General features: G+C 49.7%; 1 protein-coding gene across 4 annotated transcripts in view; it reads left to right on the plus strand.

Annotated features, from left to right (window-relative positions):
• PBX1 (PBX homeobox 1) overlaps positions 1–23,611 on the plus strand; it is a 136,350-nt gene that overhangs the window by 97,351 nt on the left and 15,388 nt on the right. For 2 of the 4 annotated variants that reach the window (XM_069789792.1, XM_069789795.1), the window contains 5 exons: positions 9,267–9,511; positions 12,464–12,654; positions 13,617–13,752; positions 17,458–17,617; positions 17,922–17,966. In XM_069789792.1, the coding sequence (XP_069645893.1) occupies positions 9,267–9,511; positions 12,464–12,654; positions 13,617–13,752; positions 17,458–17,617; positions 17,922–17,966 (777 nt within the window). The remainder of the gene's footprint in view (positions 1–9,266; positions 9,512–12,463; positions 12,655–13,616; positions 13,753–17,457; positions 17,618–17,921; positions 17,967–23,611) is intronic. The other 2 variants (XM_069789794.1, XM_069789796.1) reach the window with 1 other exon arrangement.

A 23,611-nucleotide genomic window follows, 5' to 3' on the forward strand; every position in this document is an offset into this window, starting at 1 on the left:
CACATACATTCCAAGAGGTGTGAGAATAGGGGCACATGCACACGTTTGTGTTATCCTCCTCCCCTCTGCTGTCTGTAATGCCAATTCACCATTCCAGCCACCGGCTTTTCTCCGTGGTAGACGCTGTTCTCCTGAGCCAGGCCAGCCTGTGGTCAATTAGCTGAGTTACATCTTCCGCTCAAATCTGGCCCAGCAGCAGAGCAGTGCTGAATCTCACCCTGCTTTCCTTTATCTCCTGCGGCTGCTGCTCCGAGCACTAGAGGTTGGTCCCGGGCCCCGTCCCCTGCCCGTGGCAGGAGCTGGGGTGAGGTGGAGGAGGGTGAGATGGAGGAGGGTGAGATGGAGGAGGCTGGGTGGCCACAGACAATCTCTCCCTCACAGCGTGGTCGGTGCAGCTGGAGAATTTGAGACATGCTGGCTTTGCCTATGCAGATAAGGGATTGATTACGGTTCACAGCTGTAACTGGAGCCTGCTAATCCTGCCCTGCTTAGGAAGGGGAAAACTGCTTTGCGAGATAAGCCGAGTGCGGGATTGCTCCAGCGCGCTTCAGCATCTCTCCCCGACATCAGCCTGCTTTGTGGCCAGACCATGAGCCTGGCCTGGGGACGTGCGGGGGGCTCAGAGGGATGGGGAGGGGACCTGTGTGTGGCCAAACTTTATCTGTGCTCTTCCAAGGGAAGAGCGCCAGTAAGACAGGCTTGACCTCTGCTCTGAGGTGATGGGTTGTTTTGCAGAGCGTTATGAGGGGAGGTGAAGTTGATTTGCTTAATTAGGTAGAGTTGTGGCGGGTTGCTGCTCGTGAGACGTGCAAAGGTGGGCTTGAAGCTGGTGTAATTGGGAGGTGGCTTGTCCACTGGTGGGGCGGTTGGCTTTTGTTGGTTGTTTATAATGTTTACAAGCACTTCCAGCCTGCTTTCTGCTGCCAAACTGCCTCTGTTCAGTGGTTCTGCTTATGGCGCAAGAGGTTCAATCAGCTCTGGCATCTGAGTGCTACCTGCCCCCAAATTTCAGATGTGAAAATTACAGCTGGGAGTTTCACTGTTGAAGCCGATGGGAGTTGACCACTAGCCTGCAGTGAAGCATCCATGAGTAGATACAGCTTGTGGCATCAGGACCGTAAAGAGAAAAATAGAAAATATTTAAATTTGATCCGCAATGCTTCGTTCAACCATAGCATAGCAATAACTGGGCATGTGGGGACAGGGTCAAAAGTTTCCGTACCCAGCTTGGTTGCTAGCCATGAGCTAAACCAGTCGGCAGGATCAGGATGCAGGGAAGGACTGGAAAGACAAGCTCATCTGTGTTCATTCAGCTTCCCGGGGAGTCACATTTCTTGGGGAAATCTGGTTTTCAGTAATCACTGCAACATTGTGCCTTATTTTTGTGGCTATTTTAGATCATTTTCCAGTTGGGGGGGGATTTTTTTTCCACCCCAATGTGTTAGTGATAATTTTCCAGACCTTTTGATCATTTTGCTGCCAGATCCTCGCTCGCTATGGCAACCCATTTGGCATTTGGGATGGGGTTAGGAGAAAACTGGTGCAGACTCTTTGCCAGCGCTATGAAATAACATGTCTCTCTTCTGCAGCTTCTGTGGCACATGCAAGCTGCATCCTCCTGAAGTGATGGAGAGCTGCTGCTGGGAGCTGAGAAACTTTTTGGCATGTGATAAATTCCCTTCTCCCATTTCCCACACCCCAAAATTACAGTTTGAGGGCAATTCAGATTTATTTTTTTTAATTTGGGTTGGATTCAGTAAATAATTTGGACTCTTCCACACCAGAATGATGGGAAGTTACTGTTTTTTAAAGCAGTTTGGCTGTTTTGAAATTGACCCAAACTTTTATTAAAAAAAAGAGGGAGGGGGGAAAATGATAACATGAAATGGGAGGAGAAGATTTCATTTTTGATCCAGGAAACATTTTGATTGATCTGCATTTGGGTTGTGATGCAAGTTCCCAAAACTGGTGGTGGGTAGGAGGGTACTGGGGGAAGTGGCACTGCCCTGAGCACCTGATGCTTCTGCTGTTGGTGATGGCCTTGGCTGTGTCCCCAGTAGGGCTTGTTGGCCACGGCTGGAGTTGGCCTCTGGGGCTAGATGGACCATTACTCTGAACTGATGTGAATTGCTCCCATCTCTGTGGGAGTACGTATCTTATCACAATTTTGTGTGCTTTATGGACTGAAGGAACACTTCTCCACCTTTAAAAGCATCTCTCACAAAATAGTTTAAGTGCTTTGTTTCCAGACGGGCCCAATGGACACTCCTGCGTTGGGAGAGGAGGTGGGTTTGCAAAGGTCCAGGGTAGCTTTGCAGTGTTTGTGGGTACAAGTCTCTCTCTCTCAATTTGTTGCTGGGGTTTTTGGTTTGTTTTATGGCTTTAGACTGAAAACTGGTGACAGAAACGGCCCATCAGTTTCACAATGTTCCTCCTTTTTCTGGGAAATAAATAAATAAGTAGATGCACAAAAAGCCATTTTGCCAGCTGAAATTTTCCATGCCTCATCTCACGGCAGCCTGTTTTGGAAAATCTGAGCAAAAATCTGTTCATCCATTTGTAAGTTTTGGAAAGGTTGGAGTGAGGAGGGGAACTTCTCTGTCAGTTGTAAGAAAAAAAAGATCCAATCTCTCTGAACTCGTGCTTCCTGGAAGGGTGTGTGTTGGTGTATTTGGAAATTCCAGCTTCCGTTTATGTTGGAAATAGGTATTTGTGTTTTGATGTTGATTTTGCTCAGTGGCTTTATGTAAACATTGTGAATATATCCAAGCAATGTTTAAAACTCCCTGTGATTACTTAACATTGAAGTGCTCCACCTTGGTTACCGAGATTGTTGATACCCATTTAAGGTGGACACCGTATGCTTTGCTGAGAAGACATTTACGTTGCTGTCTGTCACGTGGACCCTTGAACTGGCAGTGTGAAGACCCAGCTGGAGGTGCTTTAGCGTCCTCCCCGAAGCTCTGAGAGTTTATTTATTCCTCTAAGCACAGGGTCTTGAAGGTGACTTTGTGTTTAAAGACAAGATCCAAGACACTGGATTTTCCTTTGTGTCTGGAGTTTGCTGTTGCAGAAGAAAGTAGGCTGCAAATACACTTGCATAGGAAAAGAACCCAGGAGTTTAGGTAGGTGCATGGGGTCTGGGGGGCTCTTCTGCACAAAGAAAGTTTGGGAAGAGCAGTTCAAGCCCATGACATCATGGATCAGCCAAGGAAGCAAACCCACTCTCCTGACTTTGTTGTGACTACACGTATGAGTACGAGGAGGATGCAGACAGACAGCCGCAAGCCACTTTATGTGTAACTGTCCTCAAATATGAGGCAGATGGGAGTATTTTTGTACCAAGTTTAGTGCTGTTGATCTTCAGCGTTCACAAACGTAGACTCAGGCTCAGGGAATATTGAGATCAGCTTAAAATGAGGTGATTAGTTGCCGGTTTTGTTAGCAGGGGCATTTGCTGGCATCACAGCTGTCCCTCTGTTTGCTGGCTGTTGGTTTAGACCTGGAGGTGTAAAAACAAATGTTTAAAGAAAACCAGTGAGCTCGCGTGACTCCTGAAGCTGCGTCTCCATGAGCCCAAGCAAATATTGCAGATGGTTAAATCGCAAAAGGTCGGAAGAGGACCAAAGCTCAACGTGTGTGTCAAAGCCTGGCTGTACGCCGCATGGGTGTGTGCAGGAGTTTTGGGGTTCCTGGGGAGGAGCTGCCGTGCTTTCCTTGTCCGTACCACCCCACAGGGGCACCCACCGGTCCAGGAAAGTATTTGGATTAGACCTTGTTCATCTGATGCACGGGTGAGGTGTCCATGCTTTGGTGGCAGATGAGTGCCTCGGTGGGGAAGGAGGCGTCTCGCCTTGCTTGTGGCTGTGCGAGAAGACAGCAAGAAGAGCCAGCAGTGCTCCACCAGTGGCCCTGCCACACCGGGCATCTCTGGTTTCCCCATGGGAAAGTCACACCAAAGGCCATCTCGCAGCCCAGCGGCGGAATTGTCCACCTCTCTTGAAACTCTGTTGTTGGGTGGGTTGTTCCCCCCCTCAGTACATCTTAGGCACAGTAGAGGCAGGAAAGAAAACCCTTCTGAAAATCACAACCTAATTACTCCCATCTGCTCCGGCACTGCTTCCCATTTCTGCCTGCCAGGATGCTTGTCTCCGATGCTAAGTAGCACATTATTTTCGATAAGTTGCAATCATTTACTTGAAATCTCCTTCTCCTTTAAAATGTCCCTCTGGAAAGGCAATTCAGCAAGTTGGGAATGGGCAGAAACAACCATGAGAAAACCCGTCCAGAAGCAGCCCAGCTCGGGCGGGAGGGAGAGCACTCCTCACGTACTCATTAAAACCACACAGCAGGTTTCTTTTTAGGGTGGGTTTGTTTAAACATCCAGCTGCTGGGACCAGTCCTTGGCTGGTGGTGTCAGCAAATGGAGCTGTAGAGGAACTGCCAGCTCATGTAGTTGGAGGGGATCTTAACCAGGCAGTCACAGCAAATTTTATGGGACCATGGTTTTGGCTGCTGAAGTCAGCAGAGAATTGAGGAACAAACAGCCATGCCGGCTCTGGGGGACCTCTTCTTTCATCATCGCAACCTGGGTTGGCTTCACGTCATTCGCTGTGTCTTCTTCTTCCAAGATGTCCCTACTGCATCCCTGAAGAGGCTGTTCCCACTGCTCCACCTTGCCTTAGCCTCCTCTGGTGTCTTCTGCTTGGTCTTTGGCTTCCACCTGGCTGGCATCTAACTGGGGATGAGCACACACACATGCAGCGGCACCCAAGGGGAGACATGAGGATGAGAAACGGTGGGGAATGCTGTACCACCACAGCCCACATCTTGTGAATGGATATATCCCATGCTGGGAGTCTGGCCAGGACAGGCCCCTTCGTCCCATGTCTCCTCAGCTTGACGACACTGACCACAGTAGGATAAATTGCCCTTTCCAGAAGAAAGGTAGAGCTTGGAGGTTTGAACATCCTTTTCTGTTGTCACTGCTGAGCCACAGTCTCCTGCTAAGCTGCTGCCATCACCCCCATCATGTTTGATTGCCTTCTGCCTGTGTTGCCCACACGCCTCTGATCTGGAGCGTTTGGAAGGGGTAGAGAGCAAAGAATTGCTAAGCTGAAGCATTTTGGAGTGGCCTCGGAGAAGAGGGGTGGCTGCGTGCTCAGCTCCTGTGCTGAGCTGACTCCTCAGGTCGCTTTGGAAGAATGCTCCCAGGAGAACGGAGCAAATAAGGGAGGGGCGGTGGTGGCATGGAGGACCAGGAGTAGCATGGTAACCCACCTTTGTGGATTTCTCAGGTGTCTTCACAGCCCCAGGCCATCTCCAGGGTGCAGTCCGTTTTGAAGGCATATGCCAGCACCATGTCTGGCAAGGACTGTTTCTCCTGCCCCGTGCCCCCCGCCTTGCCTGTATATCAGGCGGTGTGGCTGCCCCAGCACGTGGGGACACCAGGCACAGGTACCGTGGTGTGGGGGCACAGACACGTGTGGGGTGCTGGCTGCCCATCTTGTGAGCATTTAGCTGGCTGCTCTGCGGGTGCTCCTCGGAGATGCCCAGCTTGGTGGGAAACACCATGGAGCATCTGAAAGCTTTGGCAACTCGATGCAGTTTCCATCCTGCGTCCCTGGATCGCAGGGCAGGCGAGGAGCTGGGAAGCTATTTTCGGCTTTGTCTCCGAGGCCAGTCCTGCCACCACCTCCCCATGTCCTGCACCACAGCCATGCCACCAAGCCAAGCCCAGGATTGGGACTCGGACGACGTCCTCTGCGCACCGTGGCTGTGATACCTTTCTCAAGAGGGAGAAGGAGCGAGCGTGTGAGCTGGGAGCCATTTCCCAGCTGCTGGAATGGGTCTCCGTGACCCTGGTGGCTTCTGTGACCGGACCGCAGGCTGGTGGCTCGGCGGTCCCCAGCTGCTCCCGCTGCTGGCGTCGGTGACGGTGACCCTGCTACGGCCGCGCTCCTCAGTTCCCCTCTGCGGTCCAGCCAGGCAGCGTTTCGCAGCGGTGCAAGTGGGGCCAAGGTGCGTGGCTTGGCTTTGCTTTTAAAATACATCCCCCCCCCCCCAAAAAAAATATATATACACATATATATATATATTCGCATGTGTGCATATATCTATATTTATATTAAAAAATGCATTTTGAGGCAGCGGGGGACCTCGGCGAGGGCCGAGCACCCTCTAGCGGCATTTGCCACGGCTCCCAGGGCTGCCGAGCCAGCAGGAAAGCGGCCAAGGACAGAAAGTCTTGCATGAATTTTCCTCCCCCCGGCTGCCAGTCGCTATCTTTCTTTTTGTTCTTCTTTTTTTTTTTTTTCCCCTCTTTAATCAGGAGCAGCAAATGGCGGGTTCTGGGGATGCCAGGGCACGGGTGGGAGCACGCCTGCAGCCCCTCGGCTCCAGCTTGCTGCTGGACCGCCGAGGATCATTCTGCTTAATTTATTTTATTTTAATTTGGTGGGAAAGCCAGCAGCCGGGGGAGAGTGGGGGCCTTTCGCGGTCGGCTGCCCAGGCACTGCGGGTCAGGTGCCGCCTGTACCAGCTCACCCCGAGCCCCCCGGCCGGCAGAACGGGGGCCGCATCCCGTCACAGGGGTTTTTTGGAGGGTCGGAGCCGACGAGGAGCACGGCATCTTGGCAGGAGGTGCGCTGGAGCCAGGGAAAGTGCCGGGAAGATAAAAAAGGAGCTTTTAAACAATCATTTTGTCTTCTCCTCGGCTGAGCACAGCCTTCTAGGGATAAATAGGCAGCATCAGTTCTGCTCAGACACATTGGCCTTTCTATTTATTTACTCCCTAGCCTTATTCCTAGCGGGCAGCCGAGCCCAGGCCGTCTCTGCACAGTCCCCGGCTGGGTTCGGGTCTGTGCTGCGGGGACGTGTGTCTGTCCGTCGGATGCTCGGGATGCACACACCCAGTGGATGGATGCTGGTCTGTGTGTGTTGCACGGTAATAAAGCTCAGGGGTTATACAGCGCTTTTCATCAGGAAGCAGCTCTCTAAACATAAACTAATTAATCACTCGTGCCTACCTGTCAGGTCGATGATTCCTGAGATTTTTAATCTGAAAATATTTCCCTTTTGAAATCCAGATGCACCTGTTTTGGCAACTCTTCTTTTGATTTGTTTGGTTTTTTTTTTTTTACCTGTGTTGCTTTCCATTTGTATTTGGACTTTTGATGTGCTTTAATTTAGTGATTTTTTTTTTTTTGTCCTGGAAGAATAGGAATTTGATCTCTTTTTTTCATAGCAAGTTTGTGTCTCACCCGTAGTCTGTCACCTCCCCACTTTCCTCTTCTTTTTAAGGATTTTGGCTACCTTTACCTCTTATGTCAGTTTATGGACTGCAGACCCCAAACCATTTTCTTGATGAAATCTGACCTCCCCCCTCAGATTTATTCATCGGCGAAGCGTGTGGCTGGGTGCCGGCTGTGCCATGAGAAGCCTCCTGTGGTGGGGGGAGATGCCAGTTCTGTCTCCTCGGGGCTTGGCAACTGGCACCCGGCTCCAAATTTGGCACTATGCCCCCTTTGCTCCGTATAGAAACAATCCTGCCTAGCACGGAATTATTTATTATTAGCTTATCTTAGTGGCAAATTTACTGTTGTTGGGCTTTTTTCCATCTTTTCTTTCCCCGTGACCTTCCCACCTTTGTTGACAGTGAATGTTTTAATCACAAAAATGCCAATAAATGCTAGAGTCCTGAAAAGAATGATTTCAGTACAGTTTGAGGTTTTAAAAAAAAGCTGGGTTTAGTGTTAACCAAACCTCTCAAGAGGGTCTTTTACTTCCATATTATACTGATAGTAGCTATATCTTTAACTTATTTCAGGGTGAGGAAGACCATACCTGGTGTTTGCCTGGGTTTTTTAGCTGCTCTGGTTTTACTTCTTATTGCCAACTGATTTTAGACTTTATTTTTTTTAAATTATGGGGAAAATCACGCTCTTGTTTGTGCTGCGGATTCAGGGGGTCAAATTCGTCTCGGGTGTAAGCGGGCACGGCTTTATTAAAATCCATGCAACGTTACCCAGCTCTGGATGTGCATGAGTGTGTGCTCGGAGGGGGGGGGGGTGTGTGTTTACAAAGTGCTTTGAGCTCCTGTGCCAGGTGAGATGGGGAAATATGATTCATTTCTCTTAGGAAAGGCCCTTTTTGTTCGCTTATCAAGGATTTATTTTACTTACTTTATTTTGCAGCTGCACACACCTGTGCATAGGTGCATGTGGAAATCTCAGGTTACCTTCTGTCTTCAAACACAGATCATGGGGGGACACACGGGGAGCACGTAGGGCACTGCCATCCTTCAAACCTGGGACATCCCGAGCGGTCAGGATGTTCCTATGTGTTTTTTCCAGGAAAGCCCTCACAGGAGAAGGACTTTTATTCAAAGCAATAATTGAGGCAGGGAGTACAAAGAAGGGAGGAAAATTCTCTCCTTGGAACGTCGATTTGGGAGGATTAATTTGTTGTTGCTCCTTTTCTTAGCATGGTTTCGACTTCACTGGAACAACTTGATTCTAAAAAAGGGGGCATTTTCCAAAGAATAAAATTTATTTCGTACATTTTTTTGCTTGTTTTTCCACTGCATGGCTAAACGCATCGCCTTGCAGGCCCTCTCCGTCTGTATTTAAAGATGGGGAAACTGAGGCACGGTCAGCCCTGGGCTCTGTGCATCTTCCTCTGCCATCTGGGGTCGATGGCTGATGCAGACAGTGCAGGATCAGGCCGTAAAAGACATGTTAGGTGACATGAGAGGATGCCTGGGCGAGCTGAAGTCTGGGCTAGAGACTCCCAACTCCCCATCCCATGCTTGAGTAGGGTTATGGTCCCTGTCATTTCTGGCAGGAAGAATGGGTACATGTATTGGTTTTTTGGTTGGTGTTGCTAGCAGTTTCGCTGCATATTTGAACACAAAGCACGGCTTTCTGGGTTACCTCTGCGGTGAGTTCTCTGCTAGTTCTGCCCTACTTCTTCCCTGTGGGAAGGAGGGGAAGAGGCAGGGAAGGGAGCGGGGAGCTGGAATGCCCCCGTCGCTGCTGCTGGGCTGGAGAGCCGAGGAGCTGCGCTTGGTGACTAGCACTTGGACCATCAGGATGCCGACTGCCTGTCGGGGTCTTCTTGGGAAAAGAAGAAAAGCCCCATTGATGGGGACTGAACCCCTCTGGTCCAACCTGGGATGCGCATCCCCTTGCAGATGAGCGTCACCTTCCCCGAGATAAGCCCTGGGCACGACTCAAGCTTTTCTCTCTTCTTTGTGTCTCCTGCAGTGCTGAGCATTCGGGGAGCGCAGGAAGAGGAGCCCACGGACCCCCAGCTAATGCGGTTAGACAACATGCTCCTGGCCGAGGGGGTAGCGGGCCCCGAAAAAGGAGGCGGCTCGGCCGCCGCTGCCGCCGCCGCTGCCGCATCAGGAGGAGCCGGCTCCGACAACTCGGTGGAGCACTCTGACTACAGAGCCAAACTCTCCCAGATCCGGCAGATCTACCACACAGAGCTGGAGAAGTACGAGCAGGTAACAGGCTCCTTCGCGGCGGAGAGCAGGGCTGCGCAGGGGTGGTGGTCGTGGGACGGTGGGAGCAGGAACCGGAGCGGCTGGGAGAGCTGCTGTCCCGCACCATGGCATGGATGTGCACAGCCTGGATCGCTACTGACATCTATTGTTAGGAGCGTACGGGCAAATGCAAACTCTTGCTTGGGATGGGAATGAAAATGTGCTTTTTTAGGTTTGGGAGGGTTGGAGTTTTGCGCTGGGACGTGGCAGGAGAATGGGCTCAGCACGGCTTGCCCCTTTGATTTTCGCTTTTCACTGCTCTCCTAATGTCTTGCCAAAAATTTGCCCTATGAAGGGGGAGTCGTCTTCGAGGTGCTGGCCTTGGTGCAGGCAGTTTTCCAAGCAAGGCTTGAATCAAAATCTTCCTTGAATATTCTTTCTGCTTGAAAAGCTCTTTTTCCAGAAAAAAAACCTGTCTTTTTTCTTGTGGAAAATGATTCTTAAAAAAAAAAGCAAAAAAACCAAACTATTTGGGTCATGAATGCAGCTATTGGTAACACTGACAATTGCATGAAAAGCTTTGCAAGCCAACGCTCAAAACCGCTTTCTTTCAAACATTTCCAGATGTTTTGCAGACCTCTCTTCGCTGCTGCACAGCTTGCCCTTGTGATGAATGTGGTTTCTACTCAGAGGTTGTGGTTTATGGAGTGCGAGCAAGAAAGCATCCCTCCTTTTTGGGTGCAAGATGGGCTCCGCGGCCAGGGGCCAGGCGGGGTTTCAGGTCTCTGGTTTAATGCCATCTCTGCCGATGCGACCGCCAGTGCCGGGGTCTGTAGGGGCAAGCCAGCCCAGCCCCCATTTTACCTGGCTAACTGGGTGTGTGGTGGGGCTGGGGGATGTCTCACCCCTTCAGGTGCCACATTGGCCAAGCTGAGGCTGCTGGTTGGCATCTTCGGACCTACACCCGGGGGTGGTGTGGAGCTACTGTAGATGGGTGCCCCTGAGCTGGAGCTGGAGTCAGGGTGGCCAGGCAGGGCTCTGGTGTTGGAGAAGCCGAGCATGGTCACGCCATGAAAGGCATTTTGGCAGAGCATTAGAGGAGGAGGGGGTGGCAGGGCCCAGGGAGCAGGCAGGGGGCAGGTTGGAAGGATGACCTTTGGTGGCTGTCCTCAGCCCTTGCTGTCATTCCCTCAAGGCACAGAGAGTTGGTGGTGAAGCATGAGGGAGCCTCGGCCATCCCACATGGGTAGGAGTGGAGAGCACATCGGGGCTCATCTTTCAGCCCCCAGGCTGAAGAGGGGGAGAGACCCCATGTCCTCTGCCACCCAAACCCAAGAAGAGACCCTTGGCACAGCCAGGGACAGGCTTCAGGGAATGACCTTCTGCTCCTTCCCTACCTTGGGCAGGAGTTTTGTTTGCTTTTCTGATTTTGTTTCTGCATCATTTTTGCTCCCCAAAGGGACACCCAGGTGAGAGAAGCCTTTCCCCCAGCCCCATGGGGTGAGATGGGCCACACCTTTCCTTCTCACAACCCACTGTTGGGGTTGGTTTTGCCACCGAGTTGCTTTGCAAATGGCTGTGCCTGTCCACATCTCCAGTATCACCACCCGCAGTCCTGCAAAACCAGGGTTCAGGGTTTCTTAGCCTCCATCCCCCTCTCTCCAGTCCAACTGTTGGTGGCTGGGGGAGCTCAGCGCCTGGCTTCTCATGGCATCTGGCTGCTGCTGTGACAGCACGGCGCTTGCTGGCGATTTTGCCTTTAATGCTCTTTATTTCACACCAAGAGGAGACGAGCTGAAATTGCTCGGGTGTCTGGGAGCAGAGAGGCACCCGGCTGAGAGCTTTTGTAGCCGGCGCTCACCCCGGGAGATGGGAACTGTCAGCTGAAGCTGGTGATGGGCAATTGGAGGGGCTCTGCTGGCCTCAGGGATGTCTCCTTGTTGGGTCTGAGCCATGGGTGGGGATTCAGCTTGGAAGCGTGGGATGGGAGAGAGTAAGTCAAGCCCATGTCACCAGTCCACAAAATCAGTGTCTCTTTCCCCTGCTAGTCCCCTTTTCCCCATCAGGGGCTGGGAAAACTGGGGACGCTGTCCCGAGAGCAGCTGCCCGTGTCCTGGGAGCACCAACGGCTTCTCAAGCCTTCAGTGTCCAAGTGCTGCTCTCAACCTGTTTCTCGGGGCTTGGTTCTGGGAATCGGAGCATCCTGTCATGCCCATAAGGTGCTCATGGGGATGGAGGAGAGGGCAATGAAGTGGCCTTTATGTGGCCTCAAAATCCTTCCCTTGTACCCCCGACTCCTCTCGCTGCTCTGTCCTCACAGCACAGCATGGGGACAGCAGGAGCAGCCAGAGAGTGCTGTCCCAGCAGCAAACTAATTGGGATTATTACCTGCTTGCCTTTACTTGTCAGGACTCCTGCCTCACTCAGGGTTTAATTATTATCATTATTTACTTCTTACCTCATACACTAAGAGCACAGAGCAGGGCCATGTTTCTCTGGAAGCTGCTCCTGTGAAGCACAAGGGGCTCTGCAGGACACATGGTGCTGGGGTCCAGCTGGGGCAGTGGGAGGAGGGACAGCGCATCAAAAGGTTCAGGGTCCTCCTCAGATACAGCTATAGCTCCTCCGGTCCCATCCAGAAAAACAGTGGCTGGGACTTCTTCATGCTTTACATGAGCCCTAGGGCTTCACCTGCCCCAGCTCCATCCATGATCCCTGAGAGCAAAGAAATTGGCTCCTGCCTCTCTCAACATGTTTGTTGGCAGTCACTCATGCCCTCTGCTTAGCAGACCTGAAAAATTTCTCTCCCCTGAGCGCCGGCACACTCTTGTTCTTGTTCTGCCCTAAAAAGCCCCAGCCATTGAGGCCTCCATTTGTGTCTCCTTCCTTAGCAGTGTTGCCTCTGTACCATCCTTGACGCTGTCAAATGACCTTCCGATCCTGGGGTTTCTTTTGCTTTTCTTGCCATCCCAGGCATGCAACGAATTCACCACCCACGTGATGAACCTGCTGCGTGAGCAGAGCCGAACCCGACCTATCTCACCAAAGGAGATAGAGCGGATGGTGAGCATCATCCACCGCAAGTTCAGCTCCATCCAGATGCAGTTGAAGCAAAGCACGTGTGAAGCCGTCATGATCTTGCGCTCCCGATTTCTGGACGCACGGTGAGTTCACCCCACCAAACCTTTCTCCCCACCCACTGTGCTGTATTGTTTAGCCCTGGGAGAGGTGTTTTGAGGTTCTGGAGTGAATTCAGGTCCATCTGAAGGGCCATGTCTCTTGACCTTGAGCCACAGAGGCTATTTACCTTCCTTATCCTCTAGTTGTCTGTGGCTCAGCAAGGGAGGGGGCAGCATTTCAAGACATCCAGCCTCTGTCTCAGGGAGGATCCCAGCTGTACCTTGAGAATTGCACATCCTGGGTTTGCTGTGGCAGAAGGAAAGTCTGTGGCATATTGCAACAAACCTCTGTGGTGAAAATGTGCACTTCAGTTAGGGATGAGAGCTAATCCTCCAGCCCTTCCCGTCCCCTCTAAGTTCCTATTCTTTTCCTTCTGTTTCCATTGTCCCAGATTTTTGATTTGCTGTAGACTTACTTCACTCCCCAAGCTGGTTACATGCAGGCTGTGGCTTGGGCTGCAGCTTGGGATGGGGAGGAGAGGCGGCTACCCTGCGGGTATGAGGGAAGAGGTAGCAGACAGATAATGCCCAGCTGTAAATTGAACAGACTTCCCCAAGGATATATCCAGAGCTGCTTTCTCAGCATGGAGCTTTGCAGAGTAACAGTGATGTCTTTGGCCAGGGCAGCCAGGTGTTGGGAGTCACCTTCCCAGGTGGAGGAGCTCAGTGCCAGTTTTAAGACTCTTCTGTGAGCTGGAGGCTACAGTGATAATTTGAGATGGAGACTTACTTGCTTTGGAAGGTGCTGAGAGAGGAGTCACCAGCAAGGTGCAGATGAGAAGCTTCCTGGCCATGAGTCTGTTGTACTCTATGCTCCCAGCAGCAGGGGAAGCAGGGAGGGAAGCAGGGAAAGTCAAGAGTATCTAAAATTGCATTCCTATTTCTGGATTCCTGGCACTGATTCCCTTTCCTTTTCCTTCTATTTCCCCCTCTTTCTTCACGCTAAGGCGGAAGAGACGAAACTTCAACAAGCAGGCTACGGAAATCCTGAATGAGTATTTCTATTCCCATCTCAGCAACCCTTACCCCAGTGAGGAAGCCAAAGAAGAGCTAGCCAAGAAATGCGGCATCACAGTCTCACAGGTGAGAGAGCTCAGAAATACAGCAAAGACGGCTACTGCTAGCGGGAAACCTTAGCAAGGTGAAGGGCACTCCAGACCTCAGTCATGTCCCAGTGTTGAGCATTTAATTGCTAAATGAGTTTAGCACAAGTTAGCGTAAGTGGATGGGGGAGCTGACAGCAGACTTGCAGATTGAAGCCATGGATGGAAAAGGAGAGTTTGGGAGAGGATCTAGAAGGGATAAAGACTTCATAGACCGATGGCTGTGTGTGCAGCCAATGAATTAAAAGCACAGAAATGATGTGGCTTGACCCACAGAGGCAAAGTCTTCTCAAGGACTTAGTGCTGAGCTGGCTTGCAAGAATAGCTCGTTCGAGCTGAAAGTCCGTTCTTCAAGCCAAGGGATTCGAAGGCAGTAGGAAGAGTTGTGCAGATTTTGCTCGATAAGGTAGAATGGACAAGGTCCTGGTGGGAAGGGTTTGGGTCAGACAGGCTAATGGTTATAGTTTGTGCTCAAGGAGGGTGGGCTTTGTCATGGTTGTTTCCCTCTGTCATTACTCTTGTGCTGTGGAACATGACATCTCCCTGACTTACTTATCCCTCAAAGAAGGGTGGTCAATAAAGACAAACTGAATTATTTCCATACATTCAAGGCAGCCATGTAGTTCCTGGAGTCTGTAGCTTTGACCTGGGAGCTGCTGGGATTTGTGAGGAGTACAGTCAGTCCTTGGAAGTGTTCAGCTGTACATTGCTCAGGCCTGCCCTTCTTTATTTCCTCTTTTGCTGGAGCAAGCTGTGTGATGGAAAGCCAATCTATATGGCCTCTGGTAGTCTTGTCCTCATGCGAGCTTAGCGCTCCCTCTAGGCTCCCATTGTGTTCCCCATCTTGGGCTGCTTCCCAGCCCCAGGCACATGCCTGTTCGTCGCTTGAGTAAACTGAAGACAGCAGTAGCATCTGGTGTCCTTGTGAGAGCATGTCTGCCTTCAGAAGGAGCAACAGCATGCAAGGGTAGGTGTCATCACTGTGTTGAATGCCTGCTGAGTGACTCCGATTGCATCCCCTGGGTCAGAAGACCCAAACATCGATTCTGCCCAGAGTTACCTACGAGAGACAGCACATATTGGCTTAGGTAAAACTACAGCTGTCCTGACGCTTCCCCTCTCACTTTTAATTCATCTGTTCACACTTACAACTTTTCCCTCACAAAGAAAAAATGCCCAGGAGAAATGCTGCACTTAGGATATTTTTTGACCGTGCTGTATCAAGGCTGCTTTGTGCCTGTCTCCAGGATCTCCCTCCCTTCTTTGTCCGAAGAAGGTAGAAACAAACACACATCCAGGTCCCTGTTTTTGCTGAGGCTAAGTGGGAACATGGGACAGCACGAATCTGTGCAAGTCAGGAGCAGAGTTGATCTGAACTCAGAGGCTGATGGGGGTAGGCAGGTTCTTTGCTTCACAAGTTTTAAGATGATCGATTGTGGTGGCCGTTTTATCCCGACTTCCTTCCCTGTGGTGCTCAGAGTTCACCCACTGGCTACAGCATTTGAAGCCAGAAGAGCTGTTGTAGAGAGATGGCCAAGTGGGAAGGTCACAAAGGAGCACATTGTCATTCATGAGAAAGCTGGACCAAGAAGTGGACTGGAGCTCCTCGCCAACAGCACCTGCTCCTGGTGCCATTGAAATGTTCACTCCCAGATCTGGGTTGGGTGCTGCTCTGAGTTACTTACCATCTTTTGCCTCCCAGGAGTCTCTGCAGAGACTTTCTTTTTCCCGCTCTGCAGCAGCGCAGGATTGGATACCTGCAGTTCAGTAGCAGGTAAATTGGTGGATGAAGCCACTTCCATGTAGAAGCTGCTGAATCCTCTAGGAGCACTGCAGATAGAAAGCATCATAGGAATAAAAGCATATGGGTTTCAGTTATCAACACCCAAGCCAAAACAATTTCCCTAAGATGAGAAAAAAATCATAAGCTTCCCAGGATGAACATCCAGTATTGTCTTCCGTGTCTCGGTGCTTGGACAGTCCATTTAGAAGGGCGAGCACTGATGTACTTGCTCACCAGCAAGCAAAGGGAGAACGTCCTTGGAGTCCCACCACAGAGGTTGATCTGCTAGCTCAAGATTGCAGCTCCGAGCAATCCTAGGAGTGTTGGAGCTCTTCTGGGAGAGTTGCAGCATCCTCTGGCATTTGCCCATTCTCTTCATCCTGATGGGCTTTCTCAAACAAGGTCAGTAGCAGCTGGAAATTGTCTTCTGCTTAGAGATCTGCATGGAGGAAGACATTCCCCTGATGCTCTATGTTCAGTGTTGTCAGAGAAGAAGCTGAAAGCTGCTTCCCAAACTGTAGGTTGAATATTTCCCATGTCTTCTCTGAAATTGTTCAGTGCGACATAGCATCCCCAAGTGAACAGCATTATCATCAGCAGTGTACTGAGCGGGATTTTGGGAACGCTGAGTTCATGGTGGTTTGGAAGGTACCCTGACGTTTTTTTCCCTGGGAAGCAGTTCTGGCCAGATACCACAGCCTGGTTTCACAGACTTCAGAGTTAAGCTATCACTGTGCTGAACCTCTGACATGCAAATTTTGGGGTATTTATCCAGACACCTGGCAGGTTGTCCAAGTGACCTTTCTGTCAAGCATTCATACTACTGATCCCAGGATATCACCCTGACAGTCCGCAAGGATCACTGCTTGGACCTCTCCTTGGGACTTTCTGAGGTTCCCGCATTGCACTGCTGCAGGCACGGGGAAACAGCTTCCATCAGGACTGGCATGAGCAGAGCTGCACCACTTCATTCTGCCTTCAGATCTGGCCCATCATTTTCAGCCACCCCTATCACTTGTGAAGAAGTTCATCCTGCTTCTTTTTTTTTTTTTTTTTTTTTTAAATAAATCCATTAGCCCTATTCAGCACATTTCTAGGCACTTAGACACATCAGGCCTGTACTGGTCTCTGGGCAAACACAATGGAAACATCTCCTGCCCCTTCCTGAGGGACACACTTATTCCCTGGGACCAAAGTTAGATCTTACAACAAGCCCTGTGCTCCCTCTCCAGCCTTCCTCTGGAGCTCCCTGTTTATGTAGTGGCTCATGGTAAACCGTATCAAGCCAACTTCAGCTGGATGAAGAAGACCCACTCTGGGCCTTTTGCACTGATTTCGCTCAGATCAAAAGCAGAGCTTCAGGGATATCAAGGCAATTCTGTGTGTCAGCCAGGCCCCAGTAAATTCGTTGGGTGTTCTCCCTGAAAGCCACACTGGCTTCTCCAAAGGGAAGAGAATGGGCATCTGGGAATTAGGGCATCTGTTCCTCTCAAAGGGATACCATGGAGGAGGCAAAGAAAAAGGTCCAAAATGACACATGCCTGTTTTCACATTGTGCAATTTCAGGGTCATTTGACTTTCTCGGGTTTTTTTAAACCCATCTGATATTTCCATGGGGTAGGTCTAGCGGTTCCTGTGGAGCATCTCCATAGTGGAAGTCCCATCCATAGAGGAACCAGATATATCCACACAAACCCAGCGCTCCCAAGGGGGTCCTGCCACCTTTCGTGGGCTTGGTGTGGCACGTGTGGGTAGAAGGTGCTTCCTTCCACAGCTAGGAAAACGGGGAGTGGGGGGAAAGAATATGCATTGCTTAACCTGAACTAAGCCACCTTCCTCACTGAGCTGCACTCACCGGAGCCGAACCATTAACATCTTTGTCTTCTCTTAAACTCGCTCTAGGTATCAAACTGGTTTGGAAATAAGAGAATCCGGTACAAGAAGAACATAGGTAAATTTCAAGAGGAAGCCAATATTTATGCTGCCAAAACGGCTGTCACGGCTACCAATGTGTCAGCCCATGGAAGCCAGGCTAACTCACCCTCAACTCCCAATTCAGCTGGTTAGTTTTTGGTTTTTTTTTATTTTGGGTCATTAGTGTTCGTTTTTTTGTTTGTTCCCCCCCCTCCCTCTAATCTCTCTCTTGTTTTCTCCTTTTGGTTATTTCAATTTTTATTCTCTGGTTTTGGTTGGCTCATTTTTGTGGTCTCTTAAAAAAAAAGAGAGATGGGTTTGGCTTTTGGGGTTGTTTTGGGGGGGGGGGTACTTTATTTTCTTTGCCTTTCTTTCCCTCTTTTTTATTTTATCTTTTTTTTTTCTTTTCCCCTTCCCTGTTCTGGTTTTCGTTGGAAAAACGATGTGATCAGACCTTGTGACTGACGGTGCCGCATTGGGGGTTATATGCATGGATGGTAAACACAAAACCAGAAAAATGATCTGAAAAAAGTTGCTGGCATTGCTTGCACTTTGCGGGGGGGGAGAAAAAAAATAATTTAAAAGTTGTTGCATATTGATTTTATTTCACTGGGGCTGAAAGCATGAGTGGCCCTAATGGATAAAACCCAGCATTTCTGGGATGTCCTAACTCATGCCATTTTGAGTGTTGTTTTCAGTAGATTTTTATCCTTTGATTTTCTTTGTTGTGGTTACCTTTGATTGCTTACATGACAGTGTCTGGATCACCTGCAAGAGTGTGCTCTGTGTTAATTTTATTTTATCTTTGTGTCAGCGCGATCCAGGGAACTCCGTGGGTCGTTCCCTTCCCTTTCCCCCTTTCCTGCCCATTTGCTCTGGTTTCCATTTGTTTGTTTTGAGGGTCAAAGGCACAGAGCACTTTGCCCAAATTTCAACTCCTCCGCTAGAGAACGATGCTTAGTTCATGTGTGGTGCCTGCCACGAGGATAGCCGACCCAAAAATGATCTCAGGCTGCAGTCGGCTGGTTGTGCGCTCCCAAGAGCGATGGAGAATTGGGATTTGTTTAAAAGGAGGGGGAAAAGTGAACTTCATGAGTGCCATGTACATTGTTATCCATGCAAATATCTGTGTGCCTGTTTTCTTTTCAGGGGTGGGAGGGAGAGTGGGAGTGTGCCACTTTTGTGCCTGTGAGCTCAGTGTCTGCTCATGGTACCCTTTCACTGGGGTGTGATGTTTGCTGTTATCAGGTAGGCTACTAAGAGGGAGGAAGAGGTGGGGGAGCAAGGAGGATGGTGGGCAGCAGGAGAAGCTGGATGTTAAGTAGACCACCAGTGGTACAGCATGCAAATGCTGATTGCTATTAGGACGTGCTTCTATATTGAGCGCAACCCTGCGTTGACAGGTATCAGAGGAATCGCACCCCAGAAGCACCCCCAGATCTGGAGGATTTGAATGGAAAGTGGAGACCTAGGGGTCAAACAAGGGGAGAAACCAGTGGCACGGGTCTCTGGCTGATCTCCCAAACCAGACCCCCCCTCAACGGGAAGGCAAAGGCAGTCTGTTACCCACAAGCTAACGTGGTGAGCGGTGATTGATCACTCAGTGCTAGGGAACTCGTCCATACCTTTCAGGACTCATGTGGATGGCTTGCACAGAAGCAAGTGGTAGAAGGCTGATTCAGTTGGTCAGTGGAGAGAAGGCCCTACACACAACCCCTTAATTTCCAGGGGACGTGTTACTTGCTAGGGGGGTCTGTCCCAGAGCCACCTAGAGCAGAGATGTTGCAGCTTTTGGTTGCAGGTCAGAAATACTGGTGGGAGGTATCTGTCCCACCTCCTCCTCACCCAGGGCTACCTGTGAGCGAGCTGTGCCGCCTGCTCTGGCTCGGCTGAGGTGCTCAGAGGGCTCAGGTGGACACGGCAGAGTTTTGCAGGGACAGGTAGTTTGCAGAAATTTTGTTTGATTTTTTTCTTCTTGGTTTGTCAGGGTTTTTTCCCCTCTTCCTTCCATTGTTTGAACTGCTGAAGATTTAGCTGCCGTTTTAAAAATGTCATCCTTTTCAAACAGCTCACTCAAAATACCTGGTCAAGTGGGGTCTCTTGATATTAACACCCCCCTGTAGAAAAGGCTGGAGGGTGGAGAGCAGAACTATGTGTGTTGAGGGAGATGCCTACTGCCTGTGATGCTGTCCTACAGTCCACGTCAGCTTGGACCAAAGAGACACAACTTGCTTTCTTTTCTTCTGTCTTCAACTGAAGTCAGATCTAAAGGTCTGGAATAGCAAGGGAAGAGCTTCAGATTGCTTAAGTGGATTTGGATCTGGCCTGCATGTAGTGGAATAGGCATTTCCCCAGTGCCTGCCCAGTTAAATAGTGCTCCGGTGCGAGGCTGTTTCTTCGCCTTCCCCACAGGCAGTAACACGGCCGTTTCAAAGATAAATTGGCCGGTACCCTGCAGTAAACAGCTAAGATAATCCCTGGATAATACTACACTTTCAAGGAAGGACAAACAGTCTTGTTATTAACGGGTACGACTTGAGCTCCTGGGTCCTCTTTCTGGCTCACTTGTCTGCACTCCAGAAACATTGACCTCTTTTCATGTGCCTAATTTGGCAGCAGTGCTAAAGCAGCACATCAGTGCGAGGGGAGCTTGTGGGCCGTGGAGATCCTTCTTCTGCTAGAAGCAAAGTGTTTCTAACCTGACCCAGATCCCACTACCCTCCCTGTATGCTGCAGCAGTGGCAGAGCAGTGGGGAGGCCCACTGTCAGCACTGCAGTAGTCTCCGGGTCAGCCTGCAGAGATGGTGGGTTTGGATGTCCTTGTAAGTCCTCTCCTGAGAAGACAGCTGGAAGGGCCTCAGGATCTCCAACAGTGCAATCCCAGGTTGAGATCTCTCCAGCTGAACCATGCGGATGTAACAGCTCAGTCAAGCATCCCTGCATTGTCATGCTGTGGGGCAAAGACATGTCCTGAGGACATCTGGAGTTGTGTGACCTCCCCTGCTTCAGGTTGTCCTGTAGGTGCTAGCAGCAAGAAGCACACCTGTACACACTAGGTCTAAAATACCTGTCTGTGAGAGATTTGGAGGATGGTGTGAAGGACCATGAGCCATCCAGATGTGCTGAATTGCCCTGGGAGGAACGTGGAAGTGAATGAATAGGTGTAGGACTAAGACGGATGATGCCTCTCCTCTTACACCATGGACTTCTTTCTGTTTTCAGATCATTGGCTGAGACTTTGGTGAGGAAGGAGCCGGAATAAAGATAGGATTTGCTGGGAATTTGTAAGACCTTCTAGTTTAAATACATTGTAGGTCATGTGGAAAGAAAGAGAGTAGGCAGAGGACAGGTCATGAGAAAGAAGCAACCAGCAATGTAGTCCCTGGAGGGCCATGATGTTGGAAGAGGAGGTGGAACTGGATGTGATGGGACCTGGGACAGGAGCTAAATTCATTTCTGCTGTGGCTACGCAGGCCCATCTGTTCTCTGCATTGATGCCCATGTTACCGGAGATTGGTGAATGGCTACAGTCAGTCAAAGAGATTGGCCACACATTGACAAGGGCAAGGATTGCATCTGTCTAGCCATCTGGCACGTTCAAAGCAGGGTCCCCCATCCTCAGTCACCCAGGCCTGAATGTCAAACACCTTTTCATCCTGAATACGCACAGTTGGGCTTTATCAGCCAGATGTTCAAATAAGCTGAGTTGTCTGACTCATTTGGGCTAACAACTCCCCATCCTCACTTTGATTGCCTGGACAATCTCAGCACAAAAACCACATGGCAAATGAAAGCTATTTTATGTGGGCAGACCCTTTTGCCAACCAGAGTCCTCAAGGGCCACACACAGGTGATGACATCCAGTGAAATCTTCCATGCAGAGCAGCCAAAATTGTCCTGAACTGTTTTTTTCCTGCTCACCCTTTTGTTTTGTAAAAATCTTCCAAAGCTGCTGATGGAGGGGATCATGCTATCTGGAAATGCACTTCATCAGGCACAGGCCTAATTGCTGTATTTTCTCTGCCTTCTGTCATTTGTGGCAATCACTTGTCCAGAGCACTGCACTGCAGCAGAGAGGCTGTTCCGGTGATGGTCTCACTGTCTTACGTGTTGGTTGGCAAGTGAAAAAGGAAAAATGTCCTGCTGGGTCATCCCAGGCTCTTAGACCTGCTATCAAACTCAGTGGCTTTGTCCAGCTGAGGAGCCACATGTCCATCCAGTTCTTCCCTCATCTTTGGCCGTGGTGGACACTCAAGGAAAAGTTACAGGGGAGTAAATTCTGTGCTCTCAATGCGTATATGTCGTTGCCATTGACTTCAGCTACGAGTCTTGTACACATGACCAAAGTCAACTTCAGTGGCTCAGTGTGCTGGATCTCTGTCTCATTGGTGGTAGGTGATATGAGGCAGCAGATGAGGATGGCTTGATTTCAGCTCCAATGAACACCATTACCATGTCTGTTTATTCTTGATGCTGTTTGAATTGTTGGATACTGTAGAGAAAAGGACTTGTTAGAGGTCCTGGAAAATTTGAGGTGGAAGTTGAAGCTGTCAAAACATTAGAGAAGACATTAGAGAAACCATTGAAGAAGCTCTCTGAAGAGCTGGAGAAGTGGTGTGAGAAATACCAGCAGTCAAGCTTGTGAAGATTTTTGAGTTGGAGACAAACTTGAAGTGGGTTTTGCTCATCGGAAATGTTAGGGCCGGAAGAGATCTCTTTGCAGGCGTTGTTTTGATACAGGCTTTCACCCAGTGGCAAGATCTGACTGCCATAGCTTGTTTAAACATTTCCAGCACTCTTTCTGAAGCTGGTGATGACCTGATTATCTAAATTCAGCACTAAGGAATAGTGGTGATAGGTCCTGGGTTTGATAAGATGTCTGGATGCTGAAGATGAACCACTGTTCTACACTGCTACAAGTCATGAAAAGTGTTGTTTTGTCTCGTGGTCTTTTTTTGTCTACACATGATAGCATCAAGGGACTTCCATGCTAAGGTCGGAGCCCTTTCCTCCTGGGTTCACAAGCTCAAAGATGTTTGTTACCTCTCAGTTCTTGAGGAGCCCCAGGTCAAATTATGACCACTGAAGACCTTTGGTGTGTTCACAGTGGAGCCTTCAGAGGGTCAGATTAGACTTACGATGGAGCCTCCTCTAGTGGAAGGATTTGACTTGTATTCCCGGATCTTCGTGGAGGATACCAGAGTCTTAATTTTCAGAGCTCTTCACATTCCTGCCGCCTCTCCCACGCCGGTGCATCAACCCCTCTTAGCCGTGTCTCTGAGACTTTGGGTCATCATAATTTTCCATACGTAGCTAGTACATAGACAGTGGAGTGCTGAAGCAGCAGAGCAGCAGCGCAAAGGGCGCTCTGCAATTATGGCTCTGATACAAATGCATCCATACATGTGGAGCTATTGGTATGCGCATATTTATCTTTGCATCCACATCAGCGGCAAGACATATTTACCGTTTAGATATGCACATATATTGTAAAAATACCCTGTGCCAATAGCAGTGTATATCTTGTAAGTGACATCTCCAGCACTCCTCATGATTTCCAAGACACTGGCGCTCTTCAGAACTAGAGTTTGTGGCTGTTTGTTTATTTTTATTTCCTCCCTCCCAGTCTCAATTTTACAGCCAGGTTTGTTAAGTTTCAATAAAATATCAGTTAAGTTTATGGCATTTTTATGTGTTATTATTGTTATAATTTTCTTTTGGTAGGGGAAGGTGGGATGAAATGTTGCTCTGCTGGGGGCAGAGCGACAGCAATAACCTCTCAGGTGCTCAGGGATTCCCGAGTCCTCTTCCCAGGTCTGCCACTGATTATTTGTGTGATCTCAAAGGTTTCTGCTCACCTTAAGCGAACAGGAGAATATTCTCTGCTTCTTGTGAGCGGTAGCTGCAGAGTCCTTTTGTTCTCAGTCACTGCGGGAGTATGAAGCCACATTACTGCCCTGTGCTTTTATGCGGGTAGTCAAAGCGATCATTCAGAAAACTGGGTAGGAAGCATCTTTGTGTATGTGAAAAGTGCCCATCTTCACGCTTAAAGCTGAGCAGTGTCAGGGTGGCTATCCTCAGCCTGCCAGCTCATTTCCCTAGGTTTTTTGCCTTTAAAATAGCAAGTAACCTGAGAGGTTGG

This window comes from Haliaeetus albicilla, chromosome 8 (assembly GCF_947461875.1).
Source record: "Haliaeetus albicilla chromosome 8, bHalAlb1.1, whole genome shotgun sequence".
Classification (NCBI taxonomy): domain Eukaryota; kingdom Metazoa; phylum Chordata; class Aves; order Accipitriformes; family Accipitridae; genus Haliaeetus; species Haliaeetus albicilla.